Raw genomic sequence first — 21,967 nt, 5'->3', positions numbered from 1 at the left:
AAAGGTTAAGGAAAGTGCAAGGAGATTTCCTCAAAGTAAAAAGTGCTTCAAACTAGGTTTTCGAAGAAGTGCAAGCCATGCAATGAAAAGTGGGCGGCACAGCGGTAGAGTTGCTGCCTCACAGCGCCAGGGTTCCATCCTGACTACGGGCGCTGTCTCTACGGAGTTTGTTCCTTCTCCCCGTGACCAGCATGGGGGTTCTCCGGGTGCTCCGGTTCCCCACCACACTCCAAAGATGTGCAGGTTTGTTAGTTAATTGGCTTTGTTAAAATTGCAAATTGTCTCTAGTGTGTGTAGGATAGTGTTGGTGTGAGGGGATCGCTGGTCGGTGCAGACACGGTGGGCCGAAGGGCCCATTCCGCACTTCCATTTATACCTCACAATTTAAAAGGTGATCCAAAAATAGTGTGCACAGACCCCAACAGGTCTGGCAAGTAAGAGTTTTATTGTTCCTTTGTTGGTATACATGACAATTAACCACTCAAGTCTTTATGTCAGGAGGCATGTCCAGAATCTGAACAGAGGTAGGTCTTGATTAAAAATAGCATTTTTTCCAGGAGAAATAAGCATTTTTTTCCAGCAAAAAAATATTTATAATGTCCCCAACAACCATCACCAAATTCTATAGATGCGCAATAGAAAGCATTTTATCGGGATCCATCACAGCTTGGTTTGGGAACAGCTCCATCCAAGACAGCAAGAAATTGCAGCGAATTGTGGACGCAGCCCAGACCATCACACAAACCAACCTCCCTTGCATTGACTCCTTTGATACCTCACGCTGCCTCGGCAAGACCAGCAGCATAATCAAGGACCAGTCGCACCCTGGCCACTCCCTCTTCTCCCCTCTCCCATCGGGCAAAAGGTATAGAAGTGTGACAACGCACACCTCCAGATTCAGGGACATTTTCTTCCCAGCTGTTATCAGGCAACTGAATCATCCTACCATAACGAGTGAGCACCACTGAGCTACTATCTACCTCTGATCAGATTTTACCTTGCAATAAACGTTATTCCCTTATCAAGTATCTATACATTGTGAATGGATCAATTGTAATCACATATTGCCTTTCCGCTGGCTGGTTAGCACGCAACAGAAACTTTTCACTGTACCTCGGTACACGTGATAATAAACCTAACTGAACAAGTGTGTACACCATAACATGGCACCCCAAAATTTGCATTCAATGCCACTATCCTGAAGGCAAGCCTGCCATATGCCTTCTTATCCACCCTGTCTAGTGATGTCACCACTTTCAGGGAACTGTATACTTGTCCCCTCTTCACTTCATTCAATAAAACTCCCCAGGGTCCAGTCATTTACTGCACATGCCTTGCCAGAGCAGATCAGAGGGACAATTTGTTTTCCCCCCACACAGACATGGAATGAGCTGCCAGAGGATGCGTTAAAAATACATTTTGACAGGTGATTGAAGAGGAAAGGATTAGAAAGATTTGGGCCAAATGCAAATAAATAATGTAATGTAATATGTGATAAAGTTCTGATGAAGGGGCCCAGATTCATGATGCTACTTCCACAGATGACATTTGACCTGCTGTTTCCAGCATTATTTGAAACAAAATCATACCCCATGTGCGGATTACTTTAGTTTAAGTAGCAAGTTCCCTTTGACACCAACAAATGGGCCATGTTCTCCAGCCAGCTTAACTGCGTGAGTCTTTATGAGTCTCATTGTCTGTACTCATTCTCACCAAGCAGACAGCTAACAATGGCCAGTTTCCTTTGTCAGTTACCTTTTTACATATATTTCATTCATTTGTTCTATATCTCTCAACATCACCTTCAATAGCTCTCGTTTCCCTTTTCTCTGACAGTCTGAAGGGTCTCGACCCGAAACATCACCCATGCCTTTTCTCCGCAGATGCTGTCCGACCCGCTGAGTTATTCCAGCTTTATGTCTCATTCTTGCTATATCTCAAACTGATTGCATTCCTTCACAATCACGAGCATCAGGACAAAAGATCTTACCGCTTCTCTCTCTCGATCCATTATGGTTTCCAATTCCTCGAAATGGCGGAGTTTTATCTCCAGTTTCTTCATTTGTGTTTCCACCAGAAGAGCGACAAGGGACTTGATCTTCCTCTCCTCCACCGCTGCGAGGTGCTGGTGTAAAATGAGGAGATTCAGCGATAAAGCAGGAAAAATTAAATCCAATAAAGACAATCCATTAATAGAAATTCTTCGCCCTACATGGAATGTATTTAATTCATTTTTTGGAATATGGACATGGCAAACAAAATGGGTGTTTATTGTCCAGCCTAGACTGTCTTAGTAGCTTGACGAGCCATTTCTGAATGGGGTGATCCCTGATCAGCACGGACTTGGTGAGCCGACGGGGCCCGTTTCCACGTTGTATATCTAAACAGAAGTATGAAAATACACACCTCCAGATCTTATTATTTTGATTACGTTTATTTTGGCTGGGTGTCAAGCCCTGTCCAAGTTACGTCACTGAAGCATTTTGGGACCTTCCAATACTTCATATATGAATTACTGGAAAGTGTATATCTATGAGGAAATGGAGAGTTCTCCTGGTGCCCTGCCCAAAACTTCTCAACTAACAAAGGGTCAGTTATCTTATAGCTCGATATGCGATCTTTCTGTATGCTTAACGGCTAACACGTCAGCAGAAAGACAAAACATGATTACACTGTAAATGACTCGATTATAATTATGTATTGCCTTTCTGCTGACTGGATAGCACACAAAAAACCTTTCACCGTACCTCTGTATACATGACAATAAACTGAATCGTATTTGTTTATTTTACATAAATCTTATTCCCATTTTCTGTTTAAGGTCTTCAGTTATTTAGCCAAACAACATGAAAACAGTCCTTTCGGCCCAACTCGCACATTCAAGATTCAAAAGACTACAAAAAGTAGTAAACACTGCCCAGTCCATCATCGGCTCTGACCTCCCTTCCATCGAGGGGATCTATCGCATTCGCTGCCTCAAAAAGGCTGGCAGCATCAAGGACCCACACCATCCTGGCCACACACTCATCTCCCCGCTACCTCTGTACACATGACAATAAACTGAATTAAATCTGTCGTATTTGTTTATTTTACATAAATCGTATCCGACCCAGATGCCGACCAAGATGCCCCTCCTCAGCTAGTCCCACTTGCCTGTTCTAATTTAAGTCTGTTCTTAGAGTTTGCTCAGAAACACAGTTACCTTTGCCTTTGTAGCAGCCGATGCCAGGGCTGCTGCAGCAGCCGTGACAATGTTTCCTTCCCCAATGTGATGCTGCAGCTTCTTCTTCCCAACGTCCACTTCTTTATCTTTACTGCTAATGTCAATATTCTCCTTGTTTTCTTCTTTATCTTTGTCTTCAGATCCAACTGGCAGACCAAAATAAGGTTCAGAAAATGTGTGAAAATTCAACAATTGTCAAGAACAGACAAGTAATGTTGGCATGTTGAAACAAGGAACTGCAGATGATAGTTTACAACAAAAAAAAAAGTGCGGGAGTATCTCAGGCAGCATCGCTGGAGAACATTAGAAATTTTGGTTTTGTTGTAAGGATTTCCCATTAGCTCGTTTACCAGTCAGAACCGCTTACTAAACCCCACATTTAACACACTCGGTCCAGCTACTCGTTGTAGCATTTTTATAAATTATGCTGAACAAACCCAATTAAAGTTGACTGTTCCTTCATACAAGCACACCGAATGCAAAGATATCTCATTTGTTATTTAGCATTAAGTCTGGTGGATGGCAAGCATTCATGCTTAGGAAATAACACGATGCTATGAGGAGTTTATTCTTCATAAGCACATCAATCGATTTTTGAAAACTCACTACATTAAACATACCTGGTTTCACGTCAGTGCTTGCCATTTCCACTTCTGGGGGTTTCTCCAACTCTTTGGGAGATGGAACTTGAATCTTCTCTGTATTCTCCGAAACTGCTTCAGTCTCCTCTTTGTGTTCCACCTGGTAAAAGGCAAGTGTGTCTGTTGAACACAAATTCTTTTTCTGCATGAGAATGGTGTCACCTTTGGTACAAAACACTGCTTGGACATATAGGAGCAAAGAGGTCCTGCAGTTGTACAGAGCTCTAGTGAGACCGCACCTGGAGTATTGTGTGCAGTTTTGGTCACCTAATTTGAGGAAGGGCATTCTTGCTATTGAGGGAGTGCAGCGTAGGTTTACAAGGTTAATTCCCAGGATGGCGGGACTGTCACATGCTGAGAGAATGGAGCGGCTGGGCTTGTACACTTTGGAGTTTAGAAGGATGAGAGGAGATCTGATTGAAACATATAAGATTGTTAAGGGCTTGGACACACTAGAGGCAGGAAACATGTTCCTGATGTTGGGGGAGTCCAGAACCAGGGGCCACAGTTTAAGAATAAGGAGTAAGTCATTTAGAACGGAGACAAGGAAACACTTTTTCTCACAGAGAGTGGTGAGTCTGTGGAATTCTCTGCCTCAGAGGGCAGTGGAGGCAGGTTCTCTGGATGCTTTCAAGAGAGAGCTAGATAGAGCTCTTAAAAATAGCGGAGTCGGGGGATATGGGGAGAAGGCAGGAACGGGGTACTGATTGGGGATGATCAGCCATGATCACATTGAATGGCGGTGCTGGCTCGAAGGGCCGAATGGCCTACTCCTGCACCTTTTGTCTATTGACATCAAGGACAAGGCGTGCCCAGGAAGCAGCAACAAGCTCAGGAGAGAGGAGTGGGAAACTAGCTTGTGTACAGATCATTGAGAGATTGTGAAATACGCTATTAGAATTAACTAAATATAAAACAGTTTAGCACAACAATGGCAGATATTTTCAATGAGGTTTAGTGCTCAGTTTCCAGCTCGTACCTCCCGTACTTTTAGTTTAGTTGAGAGAAACAGCGAGGAATCAGGCCCTTCGGTCCACCGAGTCCGTGCCTACCAGTGATCACCAGTACACTAGTTGATAAGTGATAGAAGCAGAATGAAGCCATCCAGCCCACCGTCTACTCTGCCATTCAATCATGGCTGATCTATCTTTCACTCTCAACCCCATCCTCCTGCTTTCTCCCCATCTATCTATCTCTGCCTTAAAAATATCCTGCACGCCAGGGACAACTTACACAAGCCAATTAACCTACAAATCTGCACGTCATTGGGATGTGGGAGGAAACTGGAGCACCCGGAGAAAACCCACGTGGGTCACAGGGTAGAACGTGCAAACTCTACACACAGAACTGTAATCGGGATCAAATCCGGTTTACTAACCAAGACGTTAACCAAATTTGTCCTTCATTCATCACATTGGGCTGAGAACGAGGACTGCTCAGCCCTTTGATGCTCTTAGTGCGCAGAACAGCTCACCTTTTCAGATTCTTGACTTTCCGATTCTCGAGTTTCCATTTTCTCCTCTTCAACATCTGCTGATAAAGAGAATGAAACAGAAGGTACAACTATTATAGAGCACCCATGAGTTTTGGTATAGAACTTACAAGCTACATTGCAGAACATTCATATTTCATCACGCAAGATTTTTTTTTCTACGATCCATCTCTTCATTTTGCATACAGCACCCCGTGTCACCCAACACCAAAGCCCAAATCATATATCCTTTCTCTCATAACATCTCTTCCACACCACTCCCCCCCCCCCGCCCCCGCCCCCGCCCCCGCCCCCGCCAGGTATAGATAGGTTGTATTGCTCCCCCAGAGAGAAAATGTCAAATACACATGTTTTTAGTGTAGTTTAGATACAGCACAGAAACAAGCCCTTTTGCCCACCGAGTCCACGCCGACCAGCAATCCCCGCACATTAACACTACCACACACACAAACACACACACACACACTGAGGATATTGTTTTGACATTTATTTATACCAAGCTAAATTTCTTTAAAGATATATTTGCAAGCATTTTTTTCCCAATTCAACCCCCCCCCCTTGCTTGCTCATTCGGTTGTCAAGACCTTGAATCCTGACACCATGTCAAATATTATACAGCACATTGGGCTCCAAGAACAAAATAGCAGGCCCTTTTGGCAAAAGCAAAGTTCAATGCATAGGTAATGGATTTCATTAAAAAAATCTGGGGGGTGGACCTCACAGGCTGAGGAGAACATGTCTTCCGGAACAAAAAGAGCACACTCTAACAACAAGTCAATGTCCATTATAATCAAAAAGTGACTTGCTTCAATAATGCTGGTTAAATGCAAGTGCAACTGTTCTAACTCACCAGTTTTCTCTGGTTCCTCTGGAGCAGTGCCTGCAATGCCACTTTTTTCCAAGCCATAGGAAGGGTCAACTTTCCCTGAAGACCGGGCCAACTCTTGCACCTTCTTCACATGCGCCTCCACCAGTTCCACCGGCACTTCCTCCTTAACGTGGGAAAATTCCTCTGCAGAAAAATATACATTTACGCTCCACACCTTTTCACCATCTCTATGCCAATCCACCTCTAACACTGATGCAGATTAAATGAATCGACATCCCTGATTATGAAAGTAACCTATTTTATGAACTGCCATGGTTATGCAGATTAGAAAAGTTGCTCCACCAAATTACATTGGCAATTCATCTGGTATCCATTTCCACTTCTTGCAGTTAGAGGCCTTGGGAAACAGACCTTGCATCATGTTCCCTGGAGAAATAGGTGAGGTGATACCCAATAAAAGTATATAAAATTATGAGAGGTATAGATCGGTTTTATCTCTCCCCCAGAGAGGAAATTTCAAATACGAGAGTTTTTAGTTTAAGAGATGCAGCACACAAGCAAGCCCTTTTGCCCACCGAGTCCGTGCCGACCAGCGATCCCAGCACATTAACACTACCCTACACACACGGAGTACATTTTTTGACATTTATACCAAGCCAAATAATTACAAACATGTACATCTGGAGCATGAGAGGAAACCAAAGATCTTGGAGAAGTTTAAGAATAAGGAGTAAGCCATTTAGAACGGAGACGAGGAAACACCTTTTCTCACAGAGAGTGTTGAGTCTGTGGAATTCTCTGCCTCAGAGGGCGGTGGAGGCAGGTTCTCTGGATGCTTTCAACAGAGAGCGAGATAGGGCTCTGAAAAACAGCAGAGTCAGGGGATCTGGGGAGAAGGCAGGAACGGGGTACTGATTGGGGATGATCAACCATGATCACATTGATCGAAGGGCCGAATGGACTACTCCTGCACCTATCGTCTATTGTAAAAGGCGGTCACAGCGAGAACATACAAACTCCGTACAGACAGCACCCGTTGTCAGAATCGAACCTGGGTCTCTGGCGCTGAGGCAGCAACTCTACCGCTGCCCCACTGTGCCGCAGGGCTGAGAAGCGTTGGGAGAATACAGCTTTTGGAAACTATGTCTGTTAGTTTCTCACCTAGAGCAGCTTTGGCAGCCGCCGCAGCAACTCGGGGATCCACGACAGAGGCCAGAAACGCCACAGTGCTCATGACAGGATTCCCAGACTGGCTGAAAGGAACCGGCTGAAAGGCCAAAGGACCAAGGGAGGAATCGGTGTCTTCAAGATATGGGTCTTCAATGGGGAGCCGCAAGAAATTCAGTATGCACTCATCTTGCGTGCGGCTTCCAACGTGCTCAGATACTTTGTTCCAGTCATCCTTGTACATTTCCAGAGCCTAAACATGAAAAAGATTCATTTCATTCAAATAAATCAGCTGTAGTTACATTTGGTATAAGCACGTATTTATGGAACACTGGTAAACTCATGGCAGCTGAGAGTCAGCGTGTAGAAACAAGGAACTGAGGATGTTAGTTAATACACAAAAGGACACAATTGCTGGAGTAACTCAGCAGATTAGGCAGCATCTCAGGAGAAAATGGATTGATGGCATTTCAGGTAGAGATGAAAAAAAGTTAAAATAATAGATGGCCAAAAGATACCATGAAATGTCATTGGCAAGTCAGATTAAATAAAATCCCAAGGCCTTTTATATGCACAGTAAACCAAGACAATTACCAAGGAGAAAGAAACCAAGCGGAGTTGTTCACCAGAGCGCTGAATTCTGCTATGTAGATGTAGTCTGGGGATTATTTTTCCTTCAGAAGATTACAAGGAAGCAGATTGCATGCTATGAAATGCAAACAGCCAGACACCACCGTTACCTGCATCCTTATTCAAAATGTTTTTCTCTACGAAAATAAGGTGTTGGGGCTCTTGAAGATTGTGAAGGTGGATAAATCCCAAGGATCTGATGGGATCTATCCCAGGTTATTGAGAGGCAAGAGGGGAGATTGTGGGAGCCTTGATGAAGATCTCTGCGTCTTCTCAAGTCACAGGCAAGGTCCCGGAGGACTTGAGAACTTGTTCTTTTATTTAAGGGAAGTAGAGAAAAACCAGGGAATTATAGGCCAGTGAGCCTCATGTCAGTGGTAGGGAAGCTACTGGAGATATTTTTTCAGGATAGGATTTGCTTGGTTTCAGAACAGACTTACTGACAGAGGGTTGGGCTGGAAGGGTTATGGTGGAAGGACAATACTCAGGCTGGAGGTCTGTGACCAGTGGAGTTCTGCAAGTATTTGTGATATATTATATGACTTGGACTAAACAGGTTGATTAACAAGTTTGCAGACGACCCAAAGATTGCTGGAGTCACAGATTGTGAGGAAGGCTGTCAAAGTATATGGGGGGATACAGATCAGCTACTGAAAGGGGCAGAGATACGGCAGATGGAGTTTAATCAGAGCAAGTGTGAGGTCATAGAGCAGGGGTGGGGAACCTGTAGCCTTTTGAATGAATCCAAATTTTGTAGAACAAATCCTTTTATTTTTATTAATGTTTTTGTTCGTCTTTTATTATTTTTATTTTAATCTTAAAATTAACGTATTTAAAATACCAAAGAGTAAAAGAAGATTCAACTAAATAATCCTCCCCGACTGACGGCCACAATTAAAACATAAGAAAGTCATGAGGGATATTTTAACAAAACAATGTAAATTTTGAAGTATATCTAATTAAAGTTTCTTGGATGTGGCCTTATTAGATTACAGCTAACTTAATGCGGCATTCCAACGTGGAAAGGTTCCCCACCCGTCATAGAGTGAAACAGTGTGGAAACAGGCCCTTCGGTCCAACTCACCTACACCGACCAACAATGTCCTAGGGTAGCTCACTTGCCTGCGCTTGATCCATATCCCTCCAAACCTGCCCTAACCATGTACCTGTCTCTTCCTTAAACGATGGGATAACTACCTCCTCTGGCAGCTTTTTCCCATATACTCACCACCCTTTGTGAGAAAGTGTTACCTCTCGGATTCCTATTAAATCTTTTCCCCTTCACCTTGAACCTATGTCCTCTGGTCCTCGATTCCCCTACTCTGGGTAAAGGACTCTGTACAGCTACCCGATCTATTCCTCTCATGATTGTGTATACCTCTAGAAGATCTCCCCTCATCCTCCTGCGCTCCATGGAATAGAGACCACTAGTGAGGCGTTGCACTTTGGAAAGTCAAATATCAGGGGAAAATATACAATTAATGGCATGACCGTTAGCAGCATTGATGTACAGAGAGGGATCTAGGTGCCCAAGTCCAGAACTCCCTGAAAGTGACAACACAAGTAGGAGGCATATGACATGCTTGATCTTGTAGCATTGAGGTATTGAGTACAAGTGTCAGGAACTTATGATGCAGCTTTATAGACCTTCAATTAGGCTGTATTTGAAGTATTGCAGTTCTGGTTGCCCCATTACATGGAGGATGTGGAGGCTTCAGAAAGGGAGCAAGAGGAGGTTTACCAGAATGACACCTCAATTAGGGGCATTGGCTCCAAGGAGAGATTGGAAAGACTTGGATAGTTTTCTCTGGAACGCCAAAGGTTGCTGGGCAACCTGATGAAGTATATAAAATTATGCTAGGCAGACAGGGTGGACAGTCAGAATCTTTTGTTCCGCATTATGGAAAATTCAAGCATCAGCAGGGCGCAACTTTAAGATGAGGGGGGAAAAAAGTTAAAAGGAGATATGCAGGGCAAGTTTTTATTTTGAAAAACAGAGGGTGGCGAGTACCTGATACATGCTGTTGGGGGAGGTGGTGCTTAGTGGCCTTTAAGAGTTCTGGATAGGTACATGGAATGGAAACATAGAAAATAGGTGCAGTAGTAGGCCATTCGGCCCTTCGTGCCTGCACCGCCATTCGATATGATCATGGCTGATCATCCAACTCAGTATCCCATCCCTGCCTTCTTTCCATACACCCTGATCCCTTTAGCCACAAGGGCCACATCTAACCCTCTTAAATATAGCCAATGAACTGGCCTCAACTACCTTCTGTGGCAGAGCATTCCACAGATTCACCACTCTCTGTGTAAAAAATGATTTTCTCATCTCGGTCCTAAAAGACTTCCCTCTTATCCTTAAACTGTGACCCCTTGTTCTGGACTTCCCCAACATCGGGATAAGGATAATGTGTAGGTAGATAAGAGTTGGCTTTGGCATCATGTTCGGCACAGATATTGTGGGCCAAAGGGCCTGTTCTGGTGCTGCATTGCTTTATGTTCCATGAATAGCAAAAAAAACATATTATTTTCATACTATCTTCTGTTGTGCCTGAGCTGCTGCCACAATGAATGATGTTTTGAATGAGAATGACTCACCTCTAATAGGAGAAGGGTTTCCTGGTCTGTCCAGTCTCGGGCTGCATTGGCTTTGCTTTGCTGCAACATAGACACAGTGGAAAAATATGAGCATGTCATTGGAAAGGTGCTAACGTAATGCACTACCTCAATCGTTTGATTTACTTTTGAAGCTTTCCTTTCATTTCTTCTATTCATGAAACCAAGGCACAAAGTCTTAAGAGATTCACATGTAGATAGCAACACTTCCAAAAAAAGACTTGACACACAAATGCACAGCATGGGCAATATGTTCATCTGTATGGTGCCAATCCAGAGCGAGTTACCATCGCCATGGTTACAATTGCATTTTCCAGCAAAGATCATTCGCTAATGAGAAACATTAGATCTCTATTCTGGGCTGAGAAACAATCAGAAGCCATTAATTCCATCCCAATAACACATGGGATATGATTTAATCTGCAAGCTTCATCAACCTCTTGATGTAAACCACTGCTTCATTACAATACCCCACCAAAGATGTGAAGTACACAAGTAAGCCAAAGATACTTTAGGTGCTAGATAGGGCTCTTAAAAATAGCGGAGTCAGGGGATATGGGGAGAAGGCAGGAACGGGTGGTACTGATTGTGGATTATCAGCCATGATCACATTGAATGGCGGTGCTGGCTCGAAGGGCCGAATGGCCTACTCCTGCACCTATTGTCTACTGTCTATAAGCCAGAGTATCTTCAGAGTCCTGGAACACTGAAAGTCTATTTTATGATGTGATCAATGATGACGATTCTCAGAATTCATCAGGCTCCAAATATCTACCTCCGGCCATAGTACCATGAGGATGTAAAACTTGCTACTCATCTTAATCCCATTTAACCTCCCAGTAAAGCAATGGCAGAGGTTTAGGCACATTAATACCTTGTTATTATTAACAACATGATTCTCTTGATATTTTTGGATGTTGGAGGGGCGGGGAGCAGAGTCCAAGTTTAAAAATGAAGTTCCTAACATTAATCTCTTTGGAAATCCATTCATCCCAAACAAAACATTACATGTACCTCTCAAAATGTTTCTGCTTTTCCGATTTCACTTTCAACTAACCAACTGATGAACCTTAGGTAGCTCAGTGAGTGTTGCTTGTGAAAACAAAGAACTGCAGATGCTGGTTAATACACAAAAGGACACAAAGTGCTGGAGTAGCTCCACAGGTCAGGCAACATTTCTGGTGAGCAAGGATAGGTGAAGACATTTTGGTTCAAGAACCGAAACGTCAACTATCCACGTTCTCCAGAGATGTTGCCCGACCTGCTGAGTTACTCCAGCACTTCATGCTCTTGAACTTTGTTGCTTCATCGCAAAAGGTTAGTTTAGTCTAGTTTATTGTTACATTTACAGAGGTACTGTGAAAAACATTTGTTGCTCGATTGACAGACGAGAAAAAAACAAAAAAAAATTTTGACAAAAAGAAATAGTCAATTCTAGTTTCATTACGAAAATATAAAAAAATATCATTACACATGAATGTGTGAAATCTAAACTGTTATTGGAGATTGAACTAAAAAAATTGGAAGCTTCTGATGTGCAATTTCTGAATTAAAAAGCACTCTTTCAAATGGCAGCCAAAATAGGAATGTGCCCAGATGGCAAATGGAAAATAAATGGATCCAAGTCACTTTCGCATCCAAACAAAATCGATAATTTTAGTACATAAATAGGCGCAGAGGGAGAAGAGGAGGGAAGAGACAGTAACTCTAAGACTTTTGCCTCCATCACAGTGAGGAGGTGTTTGGTGAACTCACTGTGGTGGATGTTAATTTGTGTTTATTGTGTTTTGTTATTATTACATGTATGGCTGCAGGCAACAGCATTTCGTTCAGACCGAAAGGTCTGAATGACAAATAAAGGTATTCAATTCAATTCAATTCAATCCAAGGTTCAATTCATCCATTTCCTGTTTCTACCAACATTTCAAGCTTCCTTACATTTTCATCAATTTTTTTGCATCCAGCAGAGTTTCCGTGAATTCTCCCTTCCGAAAATCTCCAGACCCATGGAAATCCCTTCAAGTAAAAATGTAATGCTTACTTTAGCCAAGGTGCCCTTTCTTGCGTACATGTCTGTCCGCAGCCCAAAGTTCTGCAGGTCAGCCGGTTTGTCCTTTGGCTTTTCTGGGAAGTTCAACAACTGTTGGTTGGCTGGAATCTGCATCACAATTTGCGACTTTAGTGGACATGAAACAACAATAACTTAGTAATCCAAGTCTATTTAAACAGTATGCTCATGATTTCAGGCAGGTATGACTTATAGCTAGAGCATGAAAGCAGGCCCTTCACCTCACTGAATTGATGCTGACCATCGATCACCCATTCATACAGATTCTATAGGAGCAAAGAGGTCCTAACGCAGTTGTACAGAGCCCTAGTGAGACCACACCTGGAGTATTGTGTGCAGTTTTGGTCCCCTAATCTGAGGAAGGACATTCTTGTTATTGAGGGAGTGCAGCGTAGGTTTACAAGGTTAATTCCCGGGATGACGGGACTTTCATATGCTGAGAGAATGGAGCAGCTGGGCTTGTACACTCTGGAGTTTAGAAGGATGAGAGAGGATCTCAGTGAAACATATAAGATTGTTAAGGGTTTGGACACGCTAGAGGCAGGAAACATGTTCCCGATGTTGGGGGAGTCCAGAACCAGGGGCCACAGTTTAAGAATAAGGAGTAAGCCATTTAGAACAGAGACGAGGAAACTCTTTTTCTCACAGAGAGTGTTGAGTCTGTGGAATTATCTGCCTCAGAGGGCGGTGGAGGCCAGTTCTCTGGATGCTTTCAAGAGAGAGCTAGATAGGGCTCTTAAAATAGCAGAGTCAGGGGATATGGGGAGAAGGCAGGAACGGGGTACTGATTGGGGATGATCAGCCATGATCACATTGAATGGCGGTGCTGGCTCGAAGGGCCAAATGGCCTGCTCCTGCACCTATTGTCTAGTGTCTATGTTATACCACTTTCGCATCCACTCCCTACACATTAGGGGCAGTTAAACCAGCACATCTTTGGGATATGGGAGGAAACTGGAGGAAACTCCCGCAGTCACCGTGAGAACGCACAAACTCCAAATGAACAGCACCAGAGGTCTGGATCAAACCTGGCTCTCGGGGGCTATTAAGTAGCAGCTTTACCAAGCCTCGAATTCAATTAAAAAGAAAACGCATGGTCATCTGCACAAAAGAAACAGGGCTTAAGTTATAATGTTAAAAAGAGAAGATTAACCTCATTTGGTGTAGTGAAGGTAAGGTTTATACCTATTCAAAGATGCAAACCAAAAATACTTGCTTAAAAATTACATGATGATCCAAAATAAACACAAGCACCAAGTCTGGGAATCTACATCTGATTTACCACAAAAACAAACCTTTTCTGGGAATCACGATTATCAGTGGTGCAAAACATTTTATATTTAATAGCCAATTAGGTAAATAAATGCACATAGTGATACCTTACCGGCAAGTCTTGCATTATGGAAAAAATGTACACAAAATTTCTCCTCCACCAGCTCCAATAAACAAGAGGTTACATTAAAGTCCCACTTACGCGACCTTTACAGGCCACAGCCGGCACCCGTCATAGGTCGCCGAAATTTTCAACATTTGAAAATTCAACGGTGACCAGAAAGACGCTACAACCCTTTGGGGACCTCTCACGACCATAGGAGACCTCTCATGACCATACAGGCGACCCCTGGCGACATGTCGCGGGTAATCTCTCACGACCATAGGAGACCTCTCACAACCATACAGTCGTAGCGTCTTTCTGGTCGCCGCTGAATTTTCAACATGTTGAAAGTTTCGGCGACCTATGACGGGTGCCGGCAGTCGCCTGTAAAGGTCGCGTAAGTGGGACAGGCCCTTAACTTGGGAATGTAGAGAGAATGGGGGCCCAGAGATGATTTTGCATTTCTTACTTGAGGGGTCCTGAGATGAACTGGCACCAAGCCGGAGGGTGTATCCGCAAGAACATTGAAGTGAGGGGTTGGAGGAGGTCCCATTGGCAGAGGTCGACTGTCGGCATCCACTTGGTAATTCACGAGGCCCCACTGCTCCAAGAAGGCATGAACTCTGCAGAAAGCAGGGTGCACATGAATATATACGGTCAAGTGTGTTCACCAGCACATGTCCAATCCAGCAGAGTTCCCTCTTCATGGTACCAACTTGTATGCATTGGTTTATTTTGCACTTTCATCATTACCAACACCACAAATAATAGATGCAGTATTTTCTGTTTTAAACGTGAGCATTAATTTTTAACTTTTATTTGGGGATGGAGGGGAAGGCAAACAAGCGTTCCATCGTCCCCCTTAATCACCATATGACAGAAAACATGCGTTGATTTATTATCCCTGGAGTAATCACATTGTGTGACTAAGAGCATCTACATGTTTGTTACTTATCTCCAATTTTCCCAGTCACTGTGGCAAGAAAAAAGGACGCATGCAAAACAGTTTCTGAAAGAGTAGTCAGACAGAACCCACGTGTGAAGTTTTAGCTACAGACCATTCATATCTTTACTTCAAGACAAAACCTTTCAGAGAAATCAAAAAACAGCCGTTGATTGAAAATGGAAATAAAACATTTAAGTACTACAAATACTTAGGCTAGCAGCATATGAAGAAAGCAGGTAAAGTCGGTGACGTTTTTTTAGAATGAAGAGAAAGCAGATATCAAACATGCTTTAATTGGCAAAGAGAAAGGGGAATAAAAGGATTGAAAAAGCAGTCCTTTATCTTGTTTCATTCCATCTGTTTTCTCCCTCTGCCAATTAAAATGTTAGATTGCTGCTTTTCATTTTCTGTTGCCCCTCCCACCTCCACGAATGCCCTTGCCTTACCTCATCACAGCACATACATCCCCTGTTAAATTTCTCCGGCAAGACGTACTGGTCAGGTATTCTTGAGGATTTAGTCGGTAAGTATCTATCATGAAGTTTCGATATGCCAAATATCTGTGGAATTGGACACAATATTTTTTTTAAATGCTCTTTTTGAAAACGAGGTCCTATGAAATATGCTAACATTTATCACAAGTAATTTGTAATTTGCTTGTTAAAATACCAAACGCAAATACCAAATACCACATCCATGGGGCGCCGGAGGAGGAAGATGGCAGCCCTGCCGACAGTCTGTTCGTTTTTATCATCCTTTTTGTTATTTTTAGCGTTAGTTTAAAGTTTGTTTTAATGTTCTTCTGTTTGTTTTATGTGGGGGGAGGGGGGGGAAATGGGGGGAATCTTACCTTCCCGGAGATGTGATCACGTTTCGGATCACATTCTCCGGGCTCTGCGGCCTACCATCGATAGAGCTGGAAGCCGCCTCGGACTGTCGTGAGCCCTATCGCGGTAAGCGGATCCCTTGCCTGGGATCGCTCCCACTGCGGGCTCACAGTCTCGGGAGAGGCTAGTCGGGAGCTCCAACGCCGCAGAAGGTTCAACTGGCCCCGACGCGAGGTTTGATCGCCCGGCGCAGGGGAGCTGACAACCCCCCGATGCGGGAGCTGAACGCCTCGACGCAGAGGGCCCGAACGCCTCCGGCTACGGGAGTCAAGACCGTCCCGTCAACGGGGGGGCTCGAGACCCCCGATCAAGGAAGAACAACAAGTGAAGGACTTGGAACTTTATTTCGCCTTCCATCGCAGTGAGGAATGTGTAGGGGTCACTGTGATGGATGTTTATGTTAAAATGTGTTTTCTGAGTCTGGTGCGTTTTTAAATTGTATGACTGACCTGGCCAGTGAATTTCACTACACCAATTGGTATATGTGACAATAAATGAACTTATGAACCCAATTCGCAAGAAGTGAAAAAATAGTTTCAGTTCAATTAATTAATTCAAGCACAATTCATCTCAGCATTCTGAAGATAACAGTATAATATATACTTATGCATAAGGTTCAGTACATATAAGATGAACCAAAATATCACCGAAGATTAACTACCTGAGTGCAAGATATGGATTTGATGGATAAGAACATGACTACTCTGTAATTTGAAAGTAAACTTGCATTTCAAATATAGAAATGCCAACACAAGCATAGCTGATTCAAATGAACACAATGATGGAGTGACATTGAAGGAAACAGGACTTTTGACGGCATCATTCTGTTCAGAAAAAGTACCACAAGCTGCAACTTAAATTCGCAAACAGAAACACACTACTTAATCTGCCAAACCATCACGACAGCGCTACCAAGCTTTATTCTTCACGGTTCTCAGAAAAGAGGGGTTGTATCAAGCACAATACAGGAACCTCTTCCAGGGCAGAAGAAACAAAAGTAAAAACAAAAGATTGAAGGAGTGGGAGTTGGCTACTCAGTCCCTCAAGCCTGCATTGCCTTTCAGTCTGATGGCCTCAGATCCTCTTCTGTACATATTGGTATGCTCAGTGAAAAGCTTGGTTTTCATGCTATCCAGTCAAATCAACAAAACACGAGCACAATCAAGTCCTTCACCTGCACAGCAGGTTGTACAAAGGGAAAAATATTTCAATGCTTGGAGTGTCCAAGCCTTATGACATTACAGCTAAAGAGAAAAATATCCATGGTGTGCAATGAGGTAGGTTGGAGCAACACCTTGGCCATCTCTGCTGGCATTTATTTAAAAAATCTAAGCCATTGGGTCCTGGCGATTCGCCAATTTTCAGCCCAGTGAGCTGCTCCAATACTTCATCCATTGATTAGCATTTCTACAAGATCCACTGTTATTTCAAATCTTATGTTAGAGATATTTGCAGATTCTTCCAGTGAAGATGGCTGTGTATAATTCATTTAAAACTTTGTTTCCCCTTATTCATTTACCAGCCTCATTTCCTAACAGTTTCACTTTCTTTAACTGCCATTGCCAATTGACACACGCATAGAAACTTGTACAGTTTTGATATTACGTACAAAGTTGATCTCAAATCAATTTACTCCTTTTTGAGGTTTTAGTCGTTTGCTGCTAAATCCCTGAACCCTCCCAGTTCTCCAGCCTACCACCAGTTCTTGCCACTTTGTATGCCCTACTTTTCAGTTTAACATAACCCGTGGTATCCTTTGTTACCCACAGGTTGTGTGTCTTTCTCATGGAATCCTCCTTTGTCATGGACAAGATGCTTGAACATCTCCCGTTATTCAGCTATAGATTTTGACTTATTGTCCGAGTCCACCTTACACAGCTCCACCTTTACACCATCAATTAAACATTCAAAACAAACAATGAAAAACTGTACTTGCGCTTGGCAGAAACAATAACTCAGCCTAATTTGATCAATAGGAATAAAGCCCAAGAAGATAGAGAAGCTAAAGTCAATAAAAGAAGACAGGGTATCAGATCAGGTATCGGGGGTTATGGGGAGAAGGCAGGAGAATAGGGTTAAGAGGGAAAGATGGATCAGCCATGATTGAATGATGGGCCGAATGGCCTAATTCAGCTCAAGATTCAAGAGAGTTTATTGTCATGTGTCCCAGATAAGACAATGAAATTCTTGCTTTGCTTCAGCACAACAGAATATTATAGGCATAAATAAATACAGAACAGATCAGTGTGTCCATATACCATTGAATAGTGCAATAGGCTATTAAAGTTCAGATTTTTGTTTGAGTTGAGTTTAATAGTCTGATGGCTGTGGGGAATAAGCTGTTCCTGAACCTTGATGTTGCTCCCATCATTTATGAAATTACAATGAAAATCTCAAAAGCAATATGTTTCACAACAGATCAGAATTGAACAAACAGGGCAAGAAAATATATCCTTGGAGATGTAAATCGTATATTAACATCAGCAAGCGAACAAAAGACTTCTACAATCTGCTGCTCAGTTACATTTACACAAAAATCTCTCAAAACAGAATTTCTTAACAAGCACCGAACAACTATACTGAAAGAATTGAAGACGCTAAGACACTCAAAACACAAATATATTTTCAGCTCATTTGTGAGAGAACAGAAGTGTTTAAGTTTTTATTTACTCACATTTCTGGACTCTTGGACTTATTTTTTCCGTTGAAGAATTCAGGTAAGGCACGGCGTTCTATCTCATGAATGCTACAAAAGGAGGAAATCCCATTGTTTACCTCATCTCCACATTGAATATATCTGCTCCAACTAAACACAAGGCCTGAAAAAAGGCATTTCCCATTTTTCCTCAATGGGCATAAACCCGTAGCAGAAAACTGTTGATAATTGTACCTTGAAATGACAGTGTTTTCTTCCCTGTTGACTGTAATTTTTTTTATTGTACCTTAAAATAACACATTTTACTTGCTTGTCACTTAGTTTACAGAAAATGTGATAATCATACCTGAAAATGACACCAACTCCTTGCTTATTTACACTTACGTCATATTGAAAATATGTTATATTACACCAACACCTACTTGCAACATGATACCTGTTCTTTGCTTGTTTATCCTAATTAGAGTGAAGTATCCTTTATGCAGGAAACTTTTGATAATTATACCTTGAAATGACACAATTTCCTTGCTGGTTTACCCTTAAACATGTCCCAGATGTTGGGGGAACCCAGAACCAGGGCCACAGTTTAAGAATTAGGGGTAGGCCATTTAGAATGGAGATGAGGAAAATCTTTTTCACCCAGAGAGTTGTGAAACTGTGGAATTCTCTGCCTCAGAAGACAGTGGAGGCCAATTCTCTGGAGAGCTCTTAAAGATAGCGGAGTCAGGGGATATGACGAGAAGGCAAGAACGGGGTACTGATTGTGGATGATCAGCCATGATCACATTGACGGCCCAACCCTGCACCTATTATCTATTGAATCAGGTTAAAAAAAAAAGAACATTGTGGTGTCTATGACATACAGAAACTTGAATGCAGTGAGTGTTCTGTACGTGTACATGACTCTGTGCTCCCTGCCCCAAATCCGGTACGGTAGGCCTGGGGGAACAGAGGAAAAACGCTACTCTACATGTGCGGAGCCGAGCGCTGGCCGTAGAGATACACATGCAAAGACGGTCGGCCTGCACCCACGAACATACTCTCCGCTAAATTCCAATCCGCGGATTTCCACGCACTCAACCATCGGGGCAGAGGCTCACTGTCTCGCAGAAAGCCATTTATAGTGGAGATTTAGTTTTTATTTACCGAATTGGACACCAATTTTTTAAGTATCTATGTATCTTCGGTATAAACCAGCATCTGCAGTTCCTTCCTCAACATATGTCAATGTTCTTCATTTTAATCATATGAAGTATTAAGAATCCTTCAAGCCCTTCTTTCAGTGTTGCGACCCAACTCTAAATCGTCAATGAATGAGCGATATTTTATAAATGTTTTGCTGTCATGTTGCCCACTTGAGGCTGAAAGTGAAAATACTCACTGGTAGAAAAAGACAAAGTGCTACAGTAACTCAGCGGGTCGGGCAGCAACTCTGGAGAACTTGGACAGGTTCTTCTCCAGTGATGCCACCTGACCCACTGAGTTAGTCCATTACTTGGCATCCTTTTTTAAGAGCTTGTCAAGAAATGCAGTTTCACAACTCAAAGTAATGCATTCCATGCCAGACCTCAAAGCTTATCAAGGATAAAGGCAGTAGTGCTCAACAAGATGCACGGTCTGCAGTCAGGTTGCTAGTACGTTTGTTGGAAATGGGGAGAAAAAGAGGAATTACAAGTACAACGAAAAAAGAGGAGGAATAGTGGAAAGTGTAGCAGAAGTAATATGGATCAGGTGCAGGCAGAGGAGATTTGTTTCAACTGGCATTGCATTGGGCATGGACGTCCTGGGCCAAAGGGTCAGTTCCTGTCCTGTTCTATGTTCCAGTGTAGACAAAACAGGGGATATGTAAAATGGCACGCATGCAGAAATGTTGGGAGTTAACCAAACCAATTGTTGAATCAGAACTATCTGTCTTTAGTGTGTGGAATGCTGCAGCAGGCCTAAGTGACGTCACTGTAAAGGGCCAGTCCCACTTGGGCATCATTTATGCGTCATGACGCGCAAGGCGTGCATTACGTGTGCATGGTGACGTAGGCAGTGACGCGCGGTCGTGCACGGCGCCCAGGATTTTGGGATGCACAAAATATTCGCCCGCCACCTGCATGACATACAAATGATGCCCAAGTGGGACAGGCCCTTAAGACAGTGTCCAACGTAAAGACATCATTTAGACCCATAATGGACAGCTTAATAGACCCATAAATGCAACGGCAGATGAATGTATCATAAATATAACAAATCAATAACCGTAATACTAGGTAACCATAGTTGAGCAAAACCGGTCAGGAGTACAACCAGTCTTTCCTCGAAAATCATAGTTGCTGAAGTTAGTCAATAGACAATAGGTGCAGGAGGCCATTCGGCACTTCGAGCCAGCACCGCCATTCAATGAGATCATGGCTGATCATCTCCAATCAGTACCCCGTTCCTGCCTTCTCCCCCTATCCCCCTATCTTTAAGAGTCCTATCTAGCTCTCTTGAACGCACCCAGAGAACCGGCCTTCACCGCCCTGAGGCAGAGAATACCACAGACTCACGACTCTCAGTGAAAAAGTGTTTCCTCGTCTCCGTTCTAAGTGTTGTGTGTAAGAGCCCGGTGGATACTGGGAATGGTAGCAAGTGAAAGAAATAAAGACGGACCAAGCGGAAGTGAAAGACATGAAAAATGACTAAAATATTTATTCTTACCTGTTGTAGTCAAACCATGCTGAGTAGCTAGGAATGATAATGTGATGCGTCTGTTCAGTGACATTATCCTCTGCTTGGTCCACAGGATGCAAGTGATCTGGTTTAGTACTGGCATTGTCCTCTTCTTCCTAATGTTAAATAACAAATAACTATTTTTAGCATAATTATCTTAAATTGATGCCATTTCCCAATTTTTGCATTCTATTAAAGGAAGTGCTTCAACAATGCTCGTTTTTGTACAAGGTTGCCCACGGTCCTAATCCCATTGGCAGATGAGACCACGACCAGGAAGAACCTCAGATTATAGGGTCAAGAAGGGTTCCGACCCAAAACTTCACCGATTTGTTTTCTCCAGAGACGCTGCCTGACCCACTGAGTTACTCCAGCATTTTGCATCCAACTTCAAAAAGCACTGCTTATTGGACAAGGTGCCATTAGGTGGATGCTGAAAACTCAGCTTTCTGCAGAGTGACAAATTCTTCTCGTTTCCCATCCTACACACAATCTTGACTATCATCATCAAAAACTGATTAAGCATACCTCAACCCTATAACTGTTTGTAAGGCATGGATTTGCACTTTGGAGTACAGGCATCAGAGAGTCACCCATAGACAATAGGTGCAGGAGTAGGCCATTCGGCCCTTCGAGCCAGCACTGCCATTCAATGAGATCATGGCTGATCATCCCCAATCAGTACCCCGTTCCTGCCTTCTCCCCGTATCGCCCGACTCCACTATCTTTAAGATCCC

General features: G+C 43.1%; 1 protein-coding gene across 8 annotated transcripts in view; it reads right to left on the bottom strand.

The window, feature by feature from the left end:
• smarcc1 (SWI/SNF related, matrix associated, actin dependent regulator of chromatin subfamily c member 1) overlaps positions 1–21,967 on the bottom strand; it is an 85,086-nt gene that overhangs the window by 19,919 nt on the left and 43,200 nt on the right. For 5 of the 8 annotated variants that reach the window (XM_033020331.1, XM_033020333.1, XM_033020337.1 and 2 more), the window contains exons 14-25: positions 21,219–21,346; positions 18,549–18,620; positions 15,434–15,547; positions 14,511–14,664; positions 12,640–12,774; positions 10,581–10,640; positions 7,347–7,605; positions 6,207–6,368; positions 5,339–5,397; positions 3,844–3,964; positions 3,203–3,369; positions 1,991–2,125 (exon numbers count right to left, since the gene is read on the bottom strand). In XM_033020331.1, the coding sequence (XP_032876222.1) occupies positions 1,991–2,125; positions 3,203–3,369; positions 3,844–3,964; positions 5,339–5,397; positions 6,207–6,368; positions 7,347–7,605; positions 10,581–10,640; positions 12,640–12,774; positions 14,511–14,664; positions 15,434–15,547; positions 18,549–18,620; positions 21,219–21,346 (1,566 nt within the window). The remainder of the gene's footprint in view (positions 1–1,990; positions 2,126–3,202; positions 3,370–3,843; positions 3,965–5,338; positions 5,398–6,206; positions 6,369–7,346; positions 7,606–10,580; positions 10,641–12,639; positions 12,775–14,510; positions 14,665–15,433; positions 15,548–18,548; positions 18,621–21,218; positions 21,347–21,967) is intronic. The other 3 variants (XM_033020334.1, XM_033020332.1, XM_033020336.1) reach the window with 3 other exon arrangements.

Source organism: Amblyraja radiata, chromosome 4, assembly GCF_010909765.2.
Source record: "Amblyraja radiata isolate CabotCenter1 chromosome 4, sAmbRad1.1.pri, whole genome shotgun sequence".
Taxonomy (NCBI): Eukaryota; Metazoa; Chordata; class Chondrichthyes; order Rajiformes; family Rajidae; genus Amblyraja; species Amblyraja radiata.
Note: the sequence above shows the minus strand (reverse complement) of the source record. Positions and strands in the feature narration are given on the sequence as shown.